The 23,729-nt window shown below is 53.3% G+C and overlaps 2 protein-coding genes and 1 long non-coding RNA gene across 3 annotated transcripts; 2 read left to right on the top strand and 1 right to left on the bottom strand.

Annotated features, from left to right (window-relative positions):
- On the bottom strand, positions 1-22,410 carry ZDHHC5 (zDHHC palmitoyltransferase 5). Its single transcript, XM_086341820.1, has 12 exons — positions 22,272-22,410; positions 18,204-19,400; positions 10,760-10,881; positions 6,652-6,809; positions 5,333-5,505; positions 5,091-5,193; positions 4,446-4,537; positions 3,901-4,033; positions 3,353-3,476; positions 2,951-3,063; positions 1,646-2,502; positions 1-1,242 (listed from the first exon to the last, which is right to left on the bottom strand). Exons 2-12 carry the CDS (start codon positions 18,305-18,307, stop codon positions 1,077-1,079), a joined length of 2,145 nt encoding a protein of 714 aa, XP_086197946.1. The 5' UTR covers positions 18,308-19,400; positions 22,272-22,410; the 3' UTR covers positions 1-1,076.
- LOC147358780 (uncharacterized) lies at positions 21,604-23,661 on the top strand. The gene is made up of 2 exons (XR_015142444.1): positions 21,604-21,716; positions 23,484-23,661. It is a non-coding gene; the product is annotated as an uncharacterized LOC147358780 (long non-coding RNA).
- On the top strand, positions 22,189-23,210 carry LOC147358781 (uncharacterized). The gene is made up of 2 exons (XM_086341927.1): positions 22,189-22,784; positions 23,116-23,210. The coding sequence occupies exons 1-2, from the start codon at positions 22,205-22,207 to the stop codon at positions 23,208-23,210; spliced, it is 675 nt and encodes a 224-aa protein (XP_086198053.1). The 5' UTR covers positions 22,189-22,204.
- Positions 23,662-23,729: the final 68 nt, after the last annotated feature.

Below are 23,729 nucleotides of genomic sequence, written 5' to 3'. Positions count from 1 at the left end.
GCTGGTTAGATCAGGATTTCTTTTTATTCCTTGTTGGTTTAAAATGGCTAATCAGAATAAAAAATAAAAGGGCCTCTGTCTGGAGGCTGGGGTCGCCCCTGTTTTTGAAGGTGAGAACCCAGGTATCCCCTCTACCCAGCACCATACTGAGGTGGGCAGGGGGGACCCCCAAGGGACAGCTGGAGGGGCCTAGGCCTGCTGCTCCTTCTCTCCATCCCGTTTTTGGCATGTGATGAGAAATATTGCTTTTTGGATTCTTCTTTCCCGGCCTTGGGTTTAAAAATGACGTTAACCATGTGAACGGGGGAGGAGGGCTTTGAGGGGCCCGCTAAAGAAGCCTGCTCTGCTCCCTCTCCCCCAAGAAGGGGGGCTACCCCAGTATTGTTGCTGGAGCTCCTCCAAGCCCTTCTGACCACCCCACCACCACCACCAGTCAAGGGGCTGAGGCGCTCTCCTCCTCTGACAGACCCTGCCCTGCCTCTCCTCTCCCTGGGTGTCTCTCCTGAGCACCAGCACAGGGTGCTATGTCCTTGGACTGGAGCTGGGACCAAGAGCGGGAGCCGTGGGGAAGAGGAAGACCTCAGGACGTCTCCCCTCTTCCGGCTGGTCTGAGGAACAGGAAGAGTAAGGGGCCCCACACACACCTCGCTCCCTCATCTGCCCATCCCAGGATAGATATATAATTTCTTTGATATTTATAATATATATATATATATATATATGTACACACACACCTGGTAACGCAGAAGAGGAAAAAAATAGAATCCGTAACAATAATAAAAAAAATTATTTCTGGTTTAAAAATGATCTGGTTCCCTCCAGGGCGAGCAATTGCACAAATGTCCACTGAGTCTGGTCCAGGGGGTGGGGGAGGGGGGGTCTAGAAAGGTGAAGGGGGGTCGCCACCCCAGTCTCGGGGCCCCCACGCTCTGACCCCCCAGCCCCCGCATCTTATGAAACGCCCCTCTTCCTCTCGGAATCGGCGGTTTACACGTGTCCGTGCCGGGGAGGGGGCCCTTGCGGAGGGAGGTGGCCCTGGGGGCCCTTTGGTGCAGGTGCAGAGGAGGGGGCCGGGCTCACACCGAGATCTCGTAGGTGGTGCCCCCCACCCCCGACACCTTCTTGACGCCTCCCCTCGTGGGGCTGCTGAGAGGCGGCTGGCCCGGGCCGGGGGTGGCTGAGCCTATGCTCTTGGGCTGTCCGTTGGATTTGCTGTAGGCGGTCTTGAGCTGTACTTCATCTCTGGGAAGTAAAGGAGAGCGGGGTCAGCGTACAACACGACACAGCAAAGGGATGCACTTTGAAACAGGTTGAGAGAAAACGCGGTGCTCTCTATATACACCTCGCTGACCCAAACACCCCCTTTCATTTTATTGCCCCGTTGACAAGCTCTCCCCTAATTATTCCTCCTCCCCAGGAGCAGCCACACTGCTCACTTCCTCTCCAGCAAACAAACTGCTTTTTAGGGAGATGAAACTAAGGGAAATGTCCTCTCCTCAGCCTTTCGAGAGGCGAGGCCCAGGGAGGAAGCAAGAGGAACGGGAAGGCAGGGCTCTCCCCAGGCAGGCCGAGCCGGGTCCGCGCGCTTCAGGAACCCCGAGGCCGCCTGCAGGCAGCGTACTGGAGCCAGGCCGAGGACACTTACTTGGGCGTCAGTAACGGCTGCAGGGCCACTTCCTCTGTCTCCGGGACGCCAGGGGGGGCCTTCTGGCTGCTGTAAGACACGGAGCGGCCCAGGTAGGGGGCAGGCAGGCCTGGTTCAGGGGAGGCGAGTCCCCGGCCCCTCAGCCCATCCGGCTTGCCGAACCGGGGGGCCACTGGGCGTGCCAGTGGCGTCTTGCCCAGGGGTGAGCGCTTGGAGTCGTCAGAGGAGGAGCTGGTGCGCGGCGCGTGGCCCGAGCCGGGCGTGCACTGGACGCCCGAGTCCCCCAGGCCCGGCTCCTCCTCGCGGCCGGGCGGCGGTGACTGGCGCAGCAGCTTCTCACGTTCCTGCAGGGAGGCCACGATGTGGCGCGACAGGTTGTCGTAGCGGACGGGCGAGGGCTCGCGGGGCGCCGGGCCACCGGGCGCCAGGCGGGGGTGCCGCTCGGCCTCCCGCTGCTGGGCCAGCCGGGCCGACAGGAAGGGAGACGTGTAGCCCAGAGGCGGCTCTGGCTCCGGGCCCGCCTGCACAGACTCAAAATCGGGGCTGTCGGAGGGCGTGAGCAGGCTGTCGTAAGACAGGCTCCCATTTCGCGTCTGGTTGGCCAGGCTCTTGTAGGAGGTGGAGGTCGTGCCCTCGGAGCGGATGGACTGCAGTGGGCCCAGCTCGAAGCCCGTGCCCTGGGCGGACTTGAGGCTGGAGGAGCGCGAGCCACTGGACAGCGGGTCAAAGGGGAAGCCTTTGCCCAAGGTGGGCGAGCGGAAGCTCTCAGGCTCCAGGCTTGGCTCCGAGCGGTAGCTGGGCTGGCGGCTGCTCTCTGCGATGGAGGGCGGCTCCTTCAGGCTGTCCCCGCGACTCAGCTGAGGGAGAAAGCAGAGCTGGCTCTAGCCACCCTTCCCTCCAGACGCAAGGCCCCGGAGCCCAAGGAGTCGTCAAAATCAGTGTGTGTCACGCACCAGCAACATGCTTAGAGTTCACCTGCATTCCCATGTTTAACCCCCGAGGCTCATCTCTGATTAGGAACAGCAGGGAGTGAGGCGCAGACAGGTTAAGGAGCGTCTGCAGCGGCGGAGCTGGGCTTTGAGCTCAGCTGAGGCTGTCCTCAGGGCCTCATGGATGGGGCCACAGGGGCCCCTCTGGGGTGAAGGACAGGCAGCAAGGAGACTCAGCACCACCAGTGCCGACAAGGAGCAATACGCCTTTGCTTCTCTTCTCTCCCTTTCGGTGCTTCCTCCCCTTCGCCCGTCCCTGTTTTCCCAGAATGGGTGGCCTACATTCCAGCCCTACTTCCTCGCGAGCACTCAGTACCTTGGCGCTGGATGAATGAGGCATGGCGGCTGATGCGCTGCTGCTGCTGTAGCCCGGCCGGTACTTGTACATGGTGGGTGTAGGGGGGCTGTCCTTGCCCAAGAGGCTGCTCTCTGCAGGAAAAGAGGCCCAGGGACATACATGAGCGTGCTGAAACCAAGACTACAGACTCAGCCAGCCCAGAACCAGAGTGAGTGCACACACACAGCTGGGCGTGCACTCTGGTGGCACACGCACGCAGCAGCCCCACCACGGCCCAAGCTCCGTGGGACCCCTCTCCCGCTGTCTGCAGAAGTGGTTCAAGCACCGCTTTCTGGGTTTTCTCAGTCACAGCGCAGCGGCCTCCCCCAGCCCTTGCCTGTGCCATCTCTGGAGTGATCTCACTCCTGCGGCCACACTCACCCTCATTAGTGGCCAAACTGAGGTGTGTCCGTAGCCCCGTGTAACGGCTCAGGTCCGGCTTAGGAGGTGGGGGCGGTTCTGCATCTGCTGACTGGCTTTCTGTTACCTCCAGGCTGCCTTTAGACTGGAGAAATGAGGCAGAAGGGAGGGTCAGGGCGACTCGAAGTACAAAACGGGGGGAAGGAGGGCGGGGGGCATCATCATGTGCTTCTCAACTAGGAAAGGAGAAACCAGTCACTCTGGGGACGGTGCTGGAGAGAGAGGTTTTCCTCAACAAGGGTTTCATTCTGTCATTATTTCCACCAACTACTTGTTGAGCTCCTGCCACCCGTAAGCTCTATGTTAACTCCTAGAAAAGCTTGCGGAGGAATGGACTCAGTTTCTGTTAATGAACTTAAAATGCAATGGGAAAAATAGTTACGTATTTAAGTAACTCCAAAACAAACCAGAAAGTGATAAATATGGTAAGAGATTTAAACAAAGCAAGCTTCCACCTCTGCCGTGGAGGCGGCTCCCCGAGGTGCCTGGCGTTACCCCCGTTCCCCTACCTTAGTCCTCCTCAGCTCCCCCTGGATGCCATTGTCCATGATCTTCACGGTTATCTGACCGTCTGACACTTCGGGCCGAAGGAAGGGCGGTCTGATGACAATTGTCTTCTCTTTCTTTGGTCTCCCCAAATACCTGAGTGTTAGGAGTGAGAGGGCTTTTATTCAGTCGTTTAAAAATATCTACTGGCTGCCGACCCTATGGAAAGCACTTTTACAGATACAAGAAAGAGTCCTAGCCGGCCAGGGGAAAGACCAGAATTGAACTGATTTCTCTGATTCTATGGAGTACAAGACCGACAGCAAGACCAGGCCTCTGGGCTGACACAACCAGCTCGAGGCACGCTGGAGTAAATCTCATTCTCGCCTCTCCAAAGGGAGTACCATCTAAAGAACGCACCAGACTCACAGGGTCTGAAGGTCGGCACTTCAGCACTTCCCGTTCTAGGAGAACCTGCCCTAAAAGGCAGACCCCCACACCAGAGCCAACCCAAAGACAACGGACGTGTGTGACCGAGGGTGAGCACTGGAGCACGGGGCAAGTGTACCTGGGCGCTGGCGAGCTGCAGAGAACACGGCTGACGTTGTTACAGCAGCCATTGGTGAAGGGGTTCACGCCTCCCCGGAACTTACCCGTGACCTGGACGGAGGAGAAAGGACCAGGTCAGTCAGACAAGGGCACCGTGACCTCCAGAAGCCAACACACCATCGGCGACAACTTACTGTGCACCCACTACTGGGAGACATGAGAATGAGTAACATCCAGTCCCGCGTGTATGTTACAAAGAAGCGCATCTTTGTGGTGACTGCGAATGGGAACTCTAGTCGGGGTCGTCAGTTCAATTTCTAGGTCCCCCTCACAGTAGCTACCTGACCCTAAACATCAGTTTCTTTATGGAAAGTGGGGATCTCTACGTACGAGTAAGCAAGTCCCATTAGCTACTACCACGTGCAGGGAAGGAACTACAAGCTTCCTGAGGGCCGGCCCAGGTCTTCACCGTTTCTACTGGCTCAGAGCCCAAAGCGTCCAGTACCGAGGACACAGTCTATAAATGCTTATTAACTAAGACATGGCTTGTTCCCATGCTTACATGAGGAACGTGGACACCTCATCACAAAAAGTATACGCTAATCCCTGGGCTGAGACACAAGCCTGCTTTCCCATCACGGCCTCCCATCACGTCTCCTCCTACCTGTTCATTGGTGGTGCGTCCCCTGGCCACCAGCACCACATGGAACCCCGTGAGGCCAGCGACCGGGATGAAGAACAAGCCAGCTACACACATCACGGCCATCCTGAAGCCAGCGGTCAAGGAGAGCAGAGCCCCATGATCTGGCCCGCCCCGGGCCCTGCTGTGGCCGCCGTCCCTAGGACCCCCGCCACCGCAGACCCCCGCCCCGAGCAGTCCAGCGACCCACAGGCCTCAAAGGATACGTGACGGCCGTGCGGACCCCGGAGAGCTCCTCCATGTGGTAGAGGACGTAGAGGAGGCCGAAGCCAAACACGCCCGTGATGTGGGCCGTCAGGGAGAGGAGGAAGAGGAAGAAGTAACGGTAGTTCCGGCGGCCGATGCAGTTGTTCACCCAGGGGCAGTGGTGGTCGAACTCCTGCGGGTGGACAAGGCAGGCTGGGGCCACGGCAGACAGAACTAAACGCTGCTCTGAGCGATGTGTGGTCACGTTCACCATTTAGTTGCAAAATGTAAAAACAGGCCCCTGCAGCTTGTCTATCGCTCCGTAGGGCTTCCCAGGTGGGAGAGAATAGTAAAGGACCCGCCGGCCAAGGCAGCAGGCCTGAGAGACACACGTTCCATCCCGGGGCCGGGAAGGCCCCCTGGAGAAGGAAATGGCAATCCACTCTAGCGTTCTTGCCTGGATCATCCCATGGACAGAGGAGCCTGGGAGGCTACAGTCCAAAGGGCTGTACAGAATTGGGACGACTGAAGTGACTTAACACATCAATCTGTAACAAAGACCCTCCAGAGGTTGATCAAAGGCCAAGGCCATCTCTCACAGTTTATCCTATGGGACCAAGGAACTCTGACAGGCACAAATGTCAGAGGCTTGCAAATCCATTAAGATTTTTCTTTTCTTTTTTTTAAAAAAAAAAAAGGCTCAGAAAAAAAAATCTAGTAGGCAACTGCTAATAGCCAAGTAAAAATGGACTGGGAAAAGGGTTAAAAATAAAAGACAAGGAATGCAGAAGGACAGAAAGAGAAATATAATTGTATAATTTGTTTTGTGTGTTTTTAACTTGAAAATTGCACATTTCTTTTTAAATTTTTATCTGAGTATAGCCGCTTTACCGTGCTGTCAGCTCCTGCTGTACAGCAAGCGCATCAGCCATGTGTAGCCATGGACCCCTTTGTGTGGACCCCTGCCCGCTGAGGTCACCACAGGGCACTGAGCTCCTTGTGCTGGATGGTGGGTTCTCATCAGTTACCTACTGTAAAAGGTGAACGCAGCAGCATGATGGCGTGGGAGACAGAGCGCACACGGAGCCAGGACAAAGAAGCGAGAAGCTGGGCCAGGGACGGAAGGCCAGAGCTCTGACGGGGTGGGAGAGCCTGTGCCTGCCCACTGGGGTACCGCCCGCAACAGGCCGCGCACAGGGCGCCTCTCACACATATGTGGCTGCCAGCACTCTGGCAGAGCGAGAACAGCCCCAGGAGCCGCCCTGGGCCAGAGCCCACAGGACCCACCCCGATTCTTCGGGCAGGCCGCAGATGGCCTGGGCGTCCCGCCGGCGCTCACCTCCACGCAGTTGTCGCAGACGCTGCAGTGGGAACAGCGGGGAGGCCGGTAGAAGCGGCAGGTGGCGCACCATTTCATGCGCACCTGGATGCCCTTGATCTCCACGGTTTTGTAAAGGGGCGCCCGGAAGTCGTCTTCTTTGTCTTCATCCTCTTCAGCTGTAGAGAGGAAACGTTCCTGAAAACACGGCTGTGCCGCAACTGTACTAGGCACTGGGGACGCAGTGACACTGCCTTCAAGGAATGCAGTCTAATGAGAGGGAGGCCAGGGACCGGCAGCTTGACGCTTCGAGATCAGCTCTACATACACCACCGCGGAAATGAGGAAGTAATTTACACTGGGGAAAGCGGTTAAGAGGATGACTCAGAGGCGGCTCCGATATGGATAGGCTGGGATTCTTAGTTTACATATTATGAATATATTTCAAAAGAAATATATGACTTACATATCAAAGTACATATATAATGAGTCTGCATAAAAGCTCAATATTTACAAGTACACGACTGAACTACAGCAATCCAAACGGGGGAGGAACGAACTAGCGTGAGCCTTCTCTCCATGCACAGCCCCTTGTCAAAGGCCTTCCCCTGATTCCCCATACATGTCTGTACTGTTCTTGGTTCCAGACACTGTCTTTCCCTGAACGCCCTTTCAATTCTCAGCTATCAGAAACTCATACAGCAGAAAGCAATACAACACTGTGAATCAACTGTGACAATAAAAAACTCACCACCCCACTTCAAAACTGAAACATTATTTGCCTTCATCTACAGTAGGCAATTTTCATTAAATTATTAATCTAAAAAAAAAAATACCTGTGGGAAGGAAAAATTAAATAAGTGATGGTGTAGTGATTATTAAAGTTTTCAAATTTACTGACTAAGGGAAATGCTAACAATGTAACTAAGTGAAAAAGGACAAGGTAAATTACTGTACAAACTAAAAGATCCCATTTTGAAAACAAAAATAGACACGCATGTATGTGCTACAGGTGTATGGTATGTATAAACATTATATGTGTAAGTCTTCAAAATGCTGACTGAAGGAAAACATATGACAATGTAACAGTAGTTATCCCTGGGCTGTGAAATTACAGGTGACATTTATCTATTTGATGGGCTTCCCTTATGACTCAGCCGGTAAAGAATCCACCTGCAATGAGGGAGACCTGGGTTCGATCCCTGGGTCAGGAGGATCCCCTGGAGAAGGGAAAGGCTCCCCACTCCAGTGTTCTGGCCTGGAGAGTTCCGTGGAGTCAGACACGACGGAGCGACTTTCACCATCTATTTTATACTTTCTACATTACGAAGGTTCTACTTGTTTAAAGGAAAAAATTCAAACGCTACTTATTTTGAAATAACTGATTCTTCCACACCGTCGTCTATCAGAAGTGAGCTCTTTCTCTTCTTACAGTTCTACAGTTTTTTGATTACTCTTAAAAGTCACCAGTGTATGTATCTATGTAAATGTCTTCCCTATCTTCCCTTCTAGACAGAGCTATTTGAAAGCAAGGACCTTAAAAAAAAAATCGCAAATGACCATAATCATCAGTAAATATTTGATAAATGACCATTAAACACTTGGTACAGCAGCCTTCCTTGGCGTTAGGATCTCCAAGCACCTCCTGTTACGCTCGCCTTTGACACAGAAGCCGCAGAGCACGGCGACACGGGCTTTGTGAGCGGTGAGTCTTAGACACGCCTCCCCACGCTGCAGCTGCTGCCCAACCCCAGTGTCTCTCATGAGGCAACCGCAAGTGTGAGAGAAAGTTAGACGCCATCAGCAAAAACCGCCAGCAGCCACTCCTCCTACCTCATCCCACCCATGCTGGGCCTCACTCTCGCCTCCTGTTCCAGAAACAGCCCAGCTCTGTGAGCAGCACCCTTCCGCCAGGAGAGGGGAAACGCTCTTCCTCCCGGTCACTCTTCAATTACCCACTTCCCTCAACTTCAGTCTCTCTCTCTTCTCTGGCTCCACCTCCTCATACTGCTGCTGCTGCTGCTAAGTCACTTCAGTCGTGTCCGACTCTGTGTGACCCCACAGACGGCAGCCCACCAGGCTCCCCCATCCCTGGGATTCTCCAGGCAAGGACACTGGAGTGGGCTGCCATTTCCTTCTCCACCTCCTCATGCTACCAGCATGCTAATGCCTTCTGTATCACAAAACAAACGAGACCCTTCCCTCTCACCGAAGACACTCCACCTTCTGCCTTCTCTGCTCAACTTCCTGAAAGAATAACCTTAATCCTCGAGGACGATGCTCCCTCATGTTCCATTCCCTGGCTTACGAACCACTGCAGTTTCGGTAACTTCACTGTCTCTCTCCCACATGCATAAACACACAATTAAAACTATTCTTGTTGGGAATTCCCTGGTGGTTCAGTGGTCAGGACTCAGTGCTTTCGCTGCTGGGGCTTGGGTTCAATCCCTGGTCAGGGAACTAAGCTCCCCTAAGCTGCACAGCAGGACCAAAAAGTAAAGACTCCTGTGTGTGCTGTGTCCTTTCGGCCACGCCATGAAGCTCTGCAATCCTGGTTTCCCAACCAGGGACCGACCCTGTGCCCCCTGCAGCAGACACGCAGAGTCTTAACTACTGAACAACAGGGGGGTCTCAAGCAATTCTTACTAAGATCACCAATTTCTTAATTACCAAAACAACGGGCAACTTGGAGTCCCCACACCGCTCAACTTCACTTCTGGTAACGCCGACCGTCAGCTGTGCCGTCGGCCCCCTGGGCCCCCACTTGGTGCATTTCCCCCCCTGCCTTCTCTTCTTGCCCAGCTCTCCTCAATGGCTCCTTCTCCTCTGCTCATTATTAATCGAGGCTGGTCAGGCTGACACGCGCTCCTCCCTAACCTCATTCTACTTTCTCTAGACAGCCTCACTCCTGCTGCTGACAGATCTACGCGACTGAGGACTCTGCCACGAGCCTCACTCCTCAAATGCGACCGGGTAAACTGCACCTGACGATCCACTGAAGTGAAGTGGAATGGAGTGAAAGTCGCTCAATCGTGTCTGACTCTTTGCAATGCCACGGACTATATAGTCCATGGAATTCTCCAGGCCAGAATACTGGAGCGGGTAGCCTGTCCCTTCTCCAGGGGATCTTCCCGACCTAGCAATTAAACTGGGGTCTCCTGCATTGCAGGTGGATTCTTTACCAACTGAGCTATGAGGGAAGCCAGAACGATCCATTAAGTATCCCAACGTGTCTAAGATGCTCTGTCTTCCCTCCAAAACTGCTCAACGTTCCTGTAACTTGGATCTGAGTTCATGAAAACCAGCATCCAACCTATCTTTCAAGTTAGGAACGGTGGAACCACCCTAGACAATTCCTTTACCCTCTCACTCTCACCTAATAAGTGATTAGTCGTGAAAAATTCTCCTGGGTCTAAATCTGTAAATCCAGCTTTGAATTCAAGTTCATCTGGTTTGCATTATTGCAGTAGCCTCCCAAAAGGTATCTACTTGTTCTTAAGAATTACTTCTGTGAAAGGAAACCCGATCCCACGACTCCTCTTGTTCAAGACCTCTTGCTGTCCAAAGAAGAACTGCCACCCGTGCGACCGTCTCCCGCCCTGGGCTCTGCTTTGCCTCTGCCCCCTGGCCTGACCCTGCACTGTCTTCCACCCACCACATTCTGTGTTTCCCGGTCACAGTTCAGTCACACGCTGCTTCCTCTGCCTAAGTGCCCTTCCCTCCCATCCTCCACGTGGTAAGATCTTCTCTCCCCACCTCCAACAGCATTTCCCCAGTTTACCTGGGCAGGATAAGTGCACCCTTTCCAAGGTCCCACAGAACCTTGTTCATGCTTCCGTTACAGGTTGTATCACAGTGTTACTCTCTGATTTATCTTAGATATTATCAAAGCTAGCAATAATGCCCAACCCATACGCCTGAAATAAACTTCTGCTGAATGAGTAACTGAAAACCAGAGTTGACCCAAAGTGGATCACAGGCCTAGAAGTTATAAAACCTTGACATGCTTTTCACCATTAAACTACAGGAGTATCCCAAAACGCAAGACCCCGAAGGCCCCAGACCAATCGTGTACGCCAAAACTCATTTTTCTCAAAGGCAGTTCCGAGAGAGAAGAGGGAGATCTTACCTCGAGGGAAGACCCCTGGGTCCATGAAGGTGGCCATGCTGAAATTGGCCAGCACAAAGAGAAACACCACTGCATTGTAGACGGGCACTGCAGGCGACACGGACAGGCTCAGCCCTGGACAGCTGCACAGATAATAAACAGAATGAGGGGCTGCCTCGACACTCAGGACAGCGGCTGTATAAAAAAACATAGGTGTGTGCGCCCCACACCTATATACACATCTCGTGTGGCTCACCTTCGCTGTCTCAAATTATCTTCATCCTCCCCAACAAGTGGGTCTAGTTTCCCAGGGAAATGCTCATTTTAGATCAAGGTACAAGACTCATAAGCCCTTGCACTGAAGTCTGTGTTCTTCAAATTCATTCCTAACCTGTGGATCGCCCACGTGTCATGGCCTCTGTCCTGACCTCCTCTTAACCAGGCCCAGGAGCAGGGACTAAGAATGTAACCGACACCAGCTGCAGTCCTGCTCTGGGACACCCCGAGGCCCCTGGCCCCCAGCCATGCCCCACTGACCCGCACACTGGCCCAGAGCAGGGACCACCACCTGCCTCGCTGGCTCCAAATCACTCGCCACTGCTTAAAGTTTCTTCAGATCCATTATAGATACAAATATGTATCAGATACTTCAGAGAATTTTATTCAACTAGAGGCTAGTTCTCAGGGTAAACAAAAGGAAACCACCCATAGATAAGGAAGGATACCAAGACCCTGAGATCAACAAATGAAGCAGAAGAGTGGAGGAGAAAAGAGAGAGAGAGAGAAGGTATCAGACCAAAGTGGCCCTAAATCCTGCAAGGAAAAGAAGCAGGCCACATGCATCGAGTACTCCAAGTTCAAACCACGAGAAGGCTTTAGGGAACTTCTCCTTGACACCAAGAGTGAGCTGGGCGCTCAGCTTCCGTCAGGACAGAAGCCTCCGGAATGCAGCCCGCTCACCCTTCCCCAAGGGTGGTTCCTGCAAGTGTCAGGACAGCTGATGAGCTGCCTGCGGGGTCCCTGGTATCAAACGCCCTCTCTCCCGGCTCAGCTCAGAAGAACTTCCCACTACAAGACAGTGGCTGAACACCCTAATCTGCTCTGTGGCTGGGAACTTAATCTCCAGAATTAGGCCAGCATCTGTCCCTGTCCCCCTTCACCCAGAGCAGCCGGAAGGAGAGGAAGAGTTCGCTGAAGGAAAGGAAGAGGCGCCAGCAGGACAAGACAGCAAATGACTCCGGAGACTTAATCCACGGCAGGCCTGGATTCTGCGGAGAGCGGATCTGTCTCCATCCGAACAACAAGCACAGCCCTGAGTGGTGATTCAGGACGTTCAAACGAACGGAGCTCCTCGGTGAGGAATAAACCAACGACAGGGCTTCCCTGGTGGCTCGGCAGTACAGAGTCCGCCGCAGACGCGAGAGACGTGGGTTCCATCCCTGGCTGGCAACATCCCCTGAAGGACGACATGGCAAACCATTCCAGGATGCCTGCCTGGGGAATCCCGTGGACAGAGGGGCCTGGCGAGCTACAGCCCACGAGGCTGCAAAAGACTCAGATGCGACTGAGCAACAACACAACATGACAGCAAGCTAACAATAAGAGGCCACACTGGCGGTCACAGAGCCCCTCGCAAGCCTCCACCACCACCATTTACTCAAACTCCATTTACTGTCACAGAGCCCCTCCCAAGCCTCCACCACCACCATTGACTCAAACTCCATTTAGCCAATCATTAAAAAAGACTGAAGCAAACATTCACGATGTGCCAGGGTGTCTTAGGTAGTAACTACGAGTTAACTCTGCCTCTCTTGATGGGCCAGTACCTACTTGGGAGACAAAACCATGAAGCTAGAGCCAGGGCAGTGATTTCAAGGAAAAACAGACCTCCAGTAACGGCTCTAGTTTTATTCTGCCAAAGTCTCCTAGGAAGCCTCTTCCTCTGGAGGCTGATTCAAAAAAGTTGACCCCACACCTTGGCAGGGTTTGGGGTGGAACACAAGCAAGAAGGCAGAGTCTTCACATAGCCCCACCCAAAGCACGACCTCCTAGGCTCCTCTGAGGGAGGGAGAGAAACTGAAAACCAGTCATCCAGGTCAGAGCCCCTCCCTGCTTCTTAGCTGTCACTTCAATTTCCACCCAGGGAAGAGGAGAAAGGGTGACTCACTTGACTCCTACAGCCTGGGAAGATAATTAGAAGGGGAAAAGGAATTAAATCCTTAGAACACTGAGGTCTCTGTGATTTAAAAGTCTCATTCCTAGAACTGGCTACTGTGGCCTCTGGAGCTTCGGAAACAGTAAGGGTCCTTCCGTCTCTGAGTGAAACTACAGTGGACAGGGACACGCCGGCCCCTGACAGAGGTCAGTCTTTCTGAGCCCATTCTTTCCTCAGTTTCTGCATTTCCAAACAAAGCAAATCGCTCCATTCCTAGGACATCCTGCCAACCACCAGCCCCTGGATAATGAACTTCGCCCCTTACAACCTTCTGGATATCAACCCCTCCCAGCTGAAGTGTATGACCCTAGAATCAAGTTCCCATCTCTGTTCCAAAATAAAAAACAAAAGTTCCAAAATAAAGCCGATCCCCACTGTGGCAAGTATCTAGAAAGGATGCAAATAGCTCCACGGCATGGGCGAGCCTTGCTCCTAGATTCAAATCAAAGACTACTGCTTCCAACCTGAGCACTCCAAGTCAGGTACCTCCCACCAAGGAGAGGCCTTGCGAGCAGGGCCTGCTCCTGCCATATCCCACATCCTGCCTGGCTCCAGGAGGGGCTTGCCATTGCTACAGTACTTTGCCAGATTCCTAGGTGACCCCCTCAAGTGGCCTGTCTCAATCTGCTGCCTTTGATGGGAGGAGGTGAGACCTGAGCTGAGGAGCTGTTGGGGCTCGTCCTCCGCCGAAGGCGGTAATCACAGAGCTCCGAGCGCAGGGAGTGGCGTCACTCAGAAGGCTGGCTGACTCACGGGTGAGACTCCCAGACCTACACCACCCCAGGGAGAACAGGTTCTTCTGCCCGCCGCTCCAGCACTCCTGTTTCCAAGGCCAAATAAAATTGGAGCTGCTGCTGCTGCTAAGTCACTTCAGTCATGTCCGACTCTGTGCGACCCCACAGACAGCAGCCCACCAGGCTCCCCTGTCCCTGGGAATTCTCCAGGCAAGAACACTGGAGTGGGTTGCCATTGCCTTCTCCAAAATTGGGAGGATGGGTTTCAATACTCACAGTACTGAAAATCTGTCCCCCAGCCCTACCTCTTCCATATATATATATAATTAAATTCCTGGTGAGAAAACTAAAGTGGGGTCAAGAAGCTTTGGATTTCAATCCTGTCTTCATCAATGCTTTGCTATTGTAGCCTTAGGTAGTTTACAGGAAACTCTGCAAGCTTGTTACGTCAGCTACATCATACAGTTATGAGAATGAAAGAGACAATGTCTGAGAAGAGCTTCCAATTCCTTTTAAACTAGCTGGCTTAGTATGAGGATTCACAAGATAGAAGCAGCAAACAAAACACATTATTAACCATCTCCATCATCATCAATTATCATTCCAGCCCCACCTCCCTCCCTAACTGCACTTCCTCGGTCTGGATATCAGATTCAAGAACACAACAGAGGTATTTGCTCCTAAAGCACAGGTCTATGCATTCCTGCCATGCCTAGCACCTACTCCGAGCGTATGCGGAGTGTTCCTTGGTGATGAGGCAAGCCTAGAAATAACATCCCACTTCTTGCCCGGGGGATCCTCAAGATTCCACGGAAAACAATCCCTTCCCTTCTAGGTGGGTAAATTTCTCAGGAAACACTGGATTTGTCCTGTCTTCTCCAGACTGTCAAGCAGCCGAGTACAAGATGCAGGACTTGGGCATGTATTCCTGGATGAGAAAACAACGTGGGAAGGAAAAGAACCACCACTGCTCAATTAATGCCCTACATCACGAGGCTGCTCCCACTCAAATCAGGTGCCAGCACCTCTGCAGTCATGAGAAAGAAACCCAGAGGGAGTCACCAAGCTTGCCCAGCTCAGCCGGTGAGACGCTGGAGGGGCGAGACGCAGAGCCGGGAAAGGCGGAAGCTCGTCCACGGCTAGGGCCTTGGTAGGACCAGCACGGGTTTCTGGACAACCCTGACTTCCCTTCCTGCAGGGGATGACTCGCGGCCCAGACTTCACCCCCATGCCCGCCCCACCGGTTTTAGAAACAGACACCTCGGACACTGGCTGACATCCCACCACAGCTCAAGGAGGCTTTAGAGGATGCGATTCAGGGACTTATTTCTAATGGTATTGCTAGGAGCCCTAAGGAGGTCTCGGGGTCCCCAGGAAGGCAAAGAGGAGATACCCAGGGTCTGGGGCTCTATGTGCCAGCCTCTCTTGAACCAGAGCAGTCCTACCCTTACACTTTATATACTGGGTTCCACAGAAGAGCTCAGTGGGGAAAAAAAAAAAAGGGCATATTGCTTAAATAAATTCTCTAGGTCAACTTCCTCATTATACAGAGAAGACAGAGGCCCGCAGCAGCTAACCAACTTTACCAGAACCAGCTTCCCCAAACAGGGCTTATTCCTCTCCCCTGGAATTGCCCGCTGCCCATCACAAAAGGAGACTCAGCAAAGCCAGGTGGGGTCCAGGCCGGTGACCTTAAATGCAGGGTCTATTACCTAACCGGGACCGGGAGGTTCCTTTAGCAGGCCCCCGACTTCCCAAACAGTGGCAAGAGTAAAGAACCACAGGGTCCCCGATAGCTCCTGCTTGGTTTCAGTGCTGGACAAAGGCTGTAAATGAGAGGTCACGGGGGAGACCTCAGCAGTTCCAGGCGAGCTCCTCTGGAGCAGAACATCACGTCTTGCTGACCACACCCAACTGCTAATTTCTGCTCAACGCTTTCCCTGCTTGACAAAGAAACACGGAGGGTGAACTGTGCCTAGTTCTCCACAAACTACACCTGCCAATCAAGAGGGCTCCTCCTCCTCCTCCCAGGCCTGTAGGCCCCAGAGGAGCTCTCACCTGGGGCCTGCCCTGATGTGAGAACAGCCAGCGGCAGCCGGGTGGGGGAGTAGGGTGGTGGCAGGGGCCAACTCGAGGCCCAGCAGGAGCTGGTTCCAGAAGGGCCTTCCTCCAGCCTATCTGAAAGCAGTCTTTTTCAGGTGTGTATGTTTTAAATGGAGCACTGAACCTCAGAAGGGCTGGGGCAGTTTGGGAGAAGAGTGCTACCTCGAGCCAGGCACCCGCGTGCGCAGGCGCTGCGACGGTCAGATGCAGAGGAGGAGAAGAGCACTGCAGAAGCCATGAGCACCAGGGCCCTGAGACAGACAGGGTGTCCATCACGTCCCCATGAGGCAGGCAGGGGCGAACCCGGAGCGCAAAGGCCAGCCAGACCCGCGTCCTGAGGAGACTGCTGGCGGAACTCGAGTGAAGTCTTAACGTGCTTCTCACTTAGGGTTAGAGGCAACAATGCAAGTAAGAGTCAAGCCTGTCCTCCAAAACCCTTTCTCCTGGAGCTGAGAGCGCAGGGAGTAAGGAGGGCCCCTGACTTTTCTGGCACCAGGCAACAGGAAAGTAGGTTAAACAGCTTCAACTATCAGTTGAGAAAATGCCTATGTCAGGACAACTCTTTGTGGCAAAACTGGTAGAACCAGCCAAACACTTCAATGGCTCCAGAGGAGCAAATTAAGACCGAAGATTCTGCTTGCCCCAACTCAGGAATGGATGGGTTGAAAGAGAAACCACAGAGCCAGTCCCCAATCTCTTCGCTTCCCAAAGGCTTTGCCTCTTAAAGGAAACGACTCCCTCTCCCATCAGGTGGGTGGAAGGGTGTCAGATTAGTCTTGAACCTGCCCCTCCTAGCAGCACCACAGCTGCAGCAAAGACACTGAGATCTCGTGTAAACACCCTCGGTAAAAACACCGACTCCACGCAGTGGCCGTGACAGCAGAAACCAAACAAGCCTGACACCGAAGACTCAGCCCTCCTTTTTGGAAGGCGGGGTTGAACCCGAGGGACTCCACAGGTGTGCTCAGGCCGAAGCGCCAGGCCCAAAGAATCTGTGACCTGTCTGCTCTGCCAAGGGTGAGGTGGGAAGCTGGATGATGCTCATACCTTAGATAACAGGTTCATCCTTCCCTTGTTTAAAAACCAAATAGAAAAACACTGCATTTAGTTTACTTCTGCATTATTACTCTTTTGGCCAAACAACCCAGTTTTGAGAATTCCTTTTGGCATCAGAAGCTCTATTTGGAGGGAGGTGGTTCCTTCACTCCTATCACAGACTTAATTTCTGTTCTACTTTCTCCCCATAACAGTAACTGCCCGCTTCAGTCATCCTTCAATGGGTCCAAACTGCTTTTATTCCCGATCACTACAATTCATCTTCTTCTTGCCAGCCACCTCACACTGGCTCTAACCGGCACCCCACAATTAGGTTTGAGCCTGAATCACGGCAGAGTCAACACCCCAGAAAATCTAGCATGCTCTGATTGTTTCAAGAGCTACAACTAGAACACTAACTCAATGACTCAACAGTTTAAGGCTCAGAAGCCTGGTGTATGTTAAATTATAAACAGGTAACAGCAAATACGCTTGCCAGGTAGTCGGCAGCTGAAGTAACAGGGAAAAGAATGAAGACAAATCACTCAGATCCCCTCCAGTAACAAGCAGATGAACAAAGGCTGAATATCCTAAGTGGGAAGTCTTTCAACGCCAACTGCTTTTCCTAAAAGGACCATGGAATGGGAGAAATGCCTGCCATCCCCTTCAGCAGGAGCCGAAGTAAAGGAAGCCTTCTAGGACTCTCTTCTTGACCTGCTCTTTCCCAGTGGCCTTCACTTCTCCAGCTTCGACCCTAAGAAAACCAGGGCTTCCCCGGGGGCCGAGGGCCGAGGATTCAGTGCCTGTACCATGGGGCCTGGGTTCGATCCCTGGCCAGGGAAACATCTTGCATGTCACACAGCACAGTTAAAACCACACCCACACCACAACGGAAACCATCTGAGCAACACTAAAGGCCAAAACCGTCTCAACTGCAGACCTTCTAAATCAAGTCTGAGATTATCCAGGACTCTGAGTCCCCACAATCGCAGATCTGAGCTTCAGTGAACCTGGGGAAAAGCCACGACTACTTGACGAACCTTCCGTCGAGTCCAGTTCTCTCACAGAACTGACTGCTGAGGCTGCTTCATCCTCTCTGGTGACTCCCTCCCACCTCCTTTCTAGTTCAGAATCGTCTAATGATGAAAATGGGTAGGAAAAGAGGAAGACATCTGTGACTCCAGAGGAAGGGAGGCGGGGAAGGCAGAGGACCAAGCAGAGAGCCTTAACGCTTCTCACCACACCTCTGGGTTTCCCTTTACCTGTGTTAGACCTCAAACACTCCCAGTCACTCAGCGTTGCGAGTAAGGAGCCCAACTCAAGAGGAAACATACCCCCTCCCCTCCCCATCCCACACCACTGCTGGGAGGAAACTCACGTAAAGGCAAAGAAGAGCGTTGTGGCTCCCACTAAGAAGATGGCAGCTGCCGAGACGGGAACATACTTGCTGGGTTTGAACCTCTTTGCAGACTCTGCGGGCATGTTGGAGCTCTGCTGGGAGATCTGCCCTGCCGCATAGCACAGGCCCACACAGCGGCAGAACAGACCAGAACACGGGACAAGGGGAGGCCACAGAGAGCGGAGGACCGAGGAAACCAGGGACACAGAAAGCTTGGAACCACCACCCTTCCCCCTCCCAAATCAAAGCAAAGGTCAAGAGATCTCCAAGGAGGGAAAGCACATGGGAGGGGGAAAGGTGACTCCAGATGACGAAGAACCAGCTCCCCAGAGCAAGGCGGGAGGAGCGATTAAGAAACACAAGCGGTACAGCTTGAGACCCGGAGACACACAGGAGGCCGCACACATGCAGAGGGCCGCAGGTAGAGAGCACGGGCGGCTGGGCAGGCCGGGCAACAGCGCATGGAGGGAGGCAGGTCCTCCGCAGGGAAGGAGGGGAGGAGGCGGGGGAGACGGAACACCTCTCGCGAGGAAAAGTCTTCCGAGGAGACACCAGGACCACCTCACTCCCACCGGAGGGTGAGCGGCCCCCGAGAGAGGTGCCCTGTGTTTCTACTTCAATCCAAGAAGGGACCTGGGGCCCCTTCCAGCTTTAAAGAGAACTGTCGTCACTGCAGTCCTTGTCCCTCTCAGGCGGTTTTCTCCACGCCACCACTCCCACACCTTGACTTCAGGGCTTGTCGTCTGGCAGTGGCAGTCGTGGTTTAATTTTATTTACTTTCTCTTGATGGCTAAAGCTGGGCAGCAGCTGTTACAAGGTTGAGTTGTAAATCCTTTTCTTTGAAGGGGGGAGGGAAAACAGAGCCGAGGGTGTGCACGGGCGCAAGCCTGTCCGTCTTCAGTCTCTTCTCGTTACTCCCAAACCCTTCAAGGGCTCCGTTTCCTGCAGAGTTCATGCAAAACTGAAGGGAAACACAAAATTCCCGAAGCCATGTTCTTCCCAATAAGCAAAATAAAATGAAGAAAATCAATTCCACTTGATGATATGTTTGGAAGGTCACTGTGGATGAAAGCAAAATTCCCAAGAGGTCCCTGTTTCCAGGTTAGTCAGTGTCTCTGATCTTCTTTAATCTTGGGCTTTCTGGATACAGAGTTCAACTAGGTTATGGTGCCTCACCTGGAGAAAAACAAATACCTTGATCAGAGAAATGTTTTCACGGCATTTCTTAGGAATACTGAGGCTAAAACCCCATAAGGTATCCTATTAAAATGTGCCCTCTGAAAGAAGATGATTTTCTACTTCACTATGTGTATGTGGGAAGGACTCCGAACTGGGAGGACAGTGGGCTCGAATTCTTCCCTCTTCTAAGCGCTCTTCATTTTGAAGAAAGAAAACCATGGCTTCACCTGGCCTAAGAGCATCAGAGAACTAGCTCTCGGCACAGAGGGGGCCCGTCCCACCTGACACCAATGGCAGTAACAAATACCAAGAATATCAAAATCGGAAAACAAACAACAGCGCAGCAGAGAAGGGCGGTCCTAGAAAAGAGACTTCCCTTTGAACAAAGAGAATATTTATTGCTACAATGAAAAAAGTAGGACAAAATTAGGACAGTCAGGCTCATTTCCTTTCTATGTCTCTCTCGCTCTTATCCTTCTATGATTTTAGTCACAACCTTAAGAGAGGCAAAAGCTGAATTTCTGGTCTTCTGAAATAACTCACGAAAGGACCTGGATGAGAAATGTCCCTGCACTGTAAGGTGAGATGCCCTCTAGGAGAAACTGAGGCAACCAGAGGAGCTGGTCTTTCTCTTCCCAAGTCAACAGTTTTCTGCTCCTATACTGGCCTAATAGGAAGTCAAGGGACCCCACCTTCCCTGATATGATTAAGAATAGCAATTATTTCTGTTGATGGTAGTAGCAAAATAACACTTTGCATTGTATGGGATGCTTTTCATCTAGTGATGTCAAAGCACTTAACTCACATTATCTGATGACACAGTTCCTTATCCCACTCCATAAAACTGAAGGTTAGAGAATGCCTGAAGCCGTCTACTAAGCAGTCAGGTTCAGAACTCACAGTTCACAGGCCCCCCTCTGCCAAAGCAAACCTTTCCTACCTTTCTCATCTACTACACCACCTGTCTGCTGAAGACAACTTGGAATCTGCAGACCAAACATTTTACTTAAGGTTTGTTTTTTTTTTTCCCCCATCCAAGAGGTGTGGTATCTCCCTAATACCAAAGACAGAGATGAAAATATCAGAAGTTTTGAATAGTGAAATATGAATGTACCCTGGAATCCATCACTTCCTCCTTTCTATGGCATAGGAGACAAATCTTCCTTCAAGATGCTCTCATGCGCTTTCTCACTCACACACATAAAATGTTGTTTTAGAGGGCCACACAGCATTATTAGAATAGAATGATTCCTACAGGAATCAAAGCCAAACTTTCTGAATTTAGGCCTCAGTAACTTTGTTAACAGCAAGGAGCAAATTCTTAGTTTGCACACAGTACTATTAAACTTTTCCCTCAAAGCCTCAAAGATTGGAGAAGATAGAAAATTGCACTGCTTATATTTTATCTAGGGTAGGATATCATTTAGATACCATATGTTATTTCAGATTATATTTTTCTGACAGGAAAAAAGTCACGTGGGCTAGTATTGCCAAAGTAATTCAGAGTCATAAAAGGCCAGGCCATTTGGGGAGGACAGTACTGGGAAACAAAAGTGATCAGCCTAAGATATTTAGAGGATATATATTAGAAGTGACAAGACAAAACCTAAGGAGACACTGGGTCTACTAAAGACACACCAGGTCAGAGCAGAAGGATGTTCTGTGAGTAACCGAGATGAGACTGCAGCGTGAGTGTGGTTCAGCAGAACCAGCAGTCTGGACCCACACTAGTATGACCAAGGTGGACAGGCACGTGTGTGACACCGCCAGGCAGAGTACTCTACGGAAGGCGACCACGTATACTGTGCTGTTTCAAGGCTTTAGCGAAGTTTTAACACAAGTACCTCCTTAAAGGGGTGAATGGACAGGACAGCAAGACTGAGGGCACAAGTCCTGTTTGTTAAGATAAAGTGGTGTAACAGTATAATACTGCAAATCCGAATACAAAGTTATCAGTACGTCTGGAATAATCCACACGTCAAGATACCCGCTGAACAGCCAAAGAGGGGTTTAATATGGGTGTGATCTTTATAAACCGAGGTAGCAAGGTACCTGGCCATACTAATCTTGTATTAGGTGGGTTTTAACGACTAGGTGATACTGACTACTCTGAAGAGATTTAATATTGTACAAAGGGATCCCGGGATTAAAAAATAATAGGGGAGGCGAATATAAGGTCAACCTAGACAAGATGGCAATACCCAAGAAGCGAAAACGCCAAGGCAGAGACGCTGTCTAGAGGATAACATATATCTGATCCCAAACCTCCTTCCAGAACTTTTACTTCTCATTTCGACGTCTCCATTTGGCCAGGTCGGTAAACACTTTCAACCTTCCTGCCCCACAGGATTCCTATAGGCAAAATAATGGCCAGCGCAGTGGAGCTCCCACTTGTGAAAAGTACAAAGTACTGGGAGCAGGGAGCTCCAGGCTGGTGGGGGTAGGGATGGAAGCGGGCGGATGCGAGGGGACAGGTAACAGGATGAGGCTTGGACCACAACAAGGGTCGGTAGAGCGGGGAGAGGGACTCGAGCCGCAGGGAGAGAGCGGAGCCCAGTCCCCACCCCGGGGCCGGGACGCCGAGGGTCGCCGTCCGGGGCAGGATCGGCCCACAAGGAGGACCGGGTCGGCGGCCGCAGGGGCCCGGGTCCCCTCACGACCCGGCCCTGAGGGAAGCCCCGGCCTCTGCCGGTCGCTCTTCTCCGGGGCCCGAGGGTCCGGCCGCGGCCGGAGGACCCGGCCCGGACACGGAGCGGGGACTCCCACCGCCTCCCCTCCTCGGTCCCCCTTCCCTAGAGGTCATGCTCCCCTCCCACCCCCGGACCCCGCACTTCCGCTTCCGCAGAGGCCAGCGGCCCCGGCACTCACCCGCGGCCAGGTCCGCGTCGCCGCCGCCGCCGCCTCCCGGCAGTGCCGTCCGGCCTCTGAGAGGCAGCGCGCGGCCCCCGCACGCTCCGCGCCCGCCCCGCGACGCGCGCGCCCGCCCGGCGACGCTCGCCTTCCAGCCGGCGCGCGGCCGTTGCCCTCAGGGCCGGGTCGCCCGCCCTCTCCGCGCTCCCATTGGCTCCAGGCGCCGGGCGCGCGCGTTGCGTCTCGCGCGGGGCGCGTTTCTCTCATTCATGCGGCTCACGCCGCCGCGCCCGCCCCCGCGCGCGCTCCCATTCACCGTGCGGCCCCCACCCCCACGCCTCCCTAGGGCGTGCGCGCTCACCCCGGCGACCGCGGCGACCTCGCGGCCTGATTGGCTGCGGGAGCAGAGCGCCGCGCCACGCGAGAACACACGAGAGCGCGCGCGCGCAGGGCCGTCGGGCTTCGCCGGCGACTGCCCGGGGAGGGTGGGCGTACTGCGCGGGAGTCAGAAATGGGGGAATGGTCGGGCAAGTAGGTCCCCTTTTCCTGCGTCCCGGTTTCCGCCCCTCCCTTATAGACGCAGAAAGCCTCAGAAGCAAAATATAGTTATATGTGTCTTCTGAAAGTTCTCAAGAACAAGCCGCCACCCTCCCGTATTCCCCAAACCCCCCCACCTCAATAACTGTGGTACCAGCCAGACAGGCTTCTGAGGTAACCAATCACCCTCGGGCCCTGGCGTCTTCCTGTTTCAGCCCCTCCGTGCATTGGCCAACCCCCGGCCACCCCGCCCCTTTTTGATGGCGAAAACTTTATTTAAAAAATCGATGTCACCGTCCCCAGTCCGCGAGTTCCCCGGTACCAGCAGAGGTGCAGGATGATGGCAAGACCTGGGCTGTCGCTTGTGCCTGGAGGGTCTGCCGCGACTGGAAGACTCAGTTTAGAGGACGAGTTAGTTAGTGTTAGTCACTCAGTCCTGTCCGACTCTTTGTGACCCCCATGGACCCCTCCAGGCTCCCCTGTCCATGGGATTCTCCAGGCCAGAATACTGGAGTGGGCAGCCGTTCCCTTCCCCAGGGGATTTTCCCTTCCCAGGGATCGAACCCAGGACTCCCAAGGATTCTTTACCAGCTAAGCCACCAGGGAAACCCATGAATACTGGAGTGGGTAACCTATCCCTTCTCCAACGGCTCTTCTGACCCAGCAATCGAACCGGGGTCTCGTGCATTGCAGGCGGATTCTTCACCAGCTGAGCTACCAAGAAGGGCGAAGCTCCAGCCAAAGATCCGGAGAGAAGAGAGAGGAGAGCGGGCAACAGCCTTGGGGCCCCAGGGCCACCCGTGGGAGGGGACGCCGGGAGTGCGCGCGGAGGCAGCAGCGGTCCCTGGAGTAAGAGTTTCAGTTCAGTTCATTCACTCAGTCGTGTCCAACTCTTTGCGACCCCATGGACTGTAGCCCACTAGGCTCCTCTGTCCATGG

Source organism: Bos grunniens, chromosome 15 (assembly GCF_055505025.1).
Source record: "Bos grunniens cultivar Pamir isolate PY7600 chromosome 15, Bosgru_T2T1.0, whole genome shotgun sequence".
Taxonomy (NCBI): domain Eukaryota; kingdom Metazoa; phylum Chordata; class Mammalia; order Artiodactyla; family Bovidae; genus Bos; species Bos grunniens.
Note: the sequence above shows the minus strand (reverse complement) of the source record. Positions and strands in the feature narration are given on the sequence as shown.

What these genes read in the sequence shown, in the direction of transcription:
- ZDHHC5 (XM_086341820.1), bottom strand. Translation starts at nt 18,307, where the DNA reads ATGCCCGCAGAGTCTGCAAAGAGGTTCAAACCCAGCAAGTATGTTCCC. An exon ending in TCTGCGACAACTGCGTGGAG is followed by an intron (nt 5,506 to 6,651) that starts GTGAGCGCCGGC and finishes GTCCACCCGCAG; the next exon opens with GAGTTCGACCACCACTGCCC. An exon ending in GACGCACCACCAATGAACAG is followed by an intron (nt 4,538 to 5,090) that starts GTAGGAGGAGAC and finishes TCCTCCGTCCAG; the next exon opens with GTCACGGGTAAGTTCCGGGG.
- LOC147358781 (XM_086341927.1), top strand. Translation starts at nt 22,205, where the DNA reads ATGCTCCCCTCCCACCCCCGGACCCCGCACTTCCGCTTCCGCAGAGGC. An exon ending in ATGGGGGAATGGTCGGGCAA is followed by an intron (nt 22,785 to 23,115) that starts GTAGGTCCCCTT and finishes CCCCGGTACCAG; the next exon opens with CAGAGGTGCAGGATGATGGC.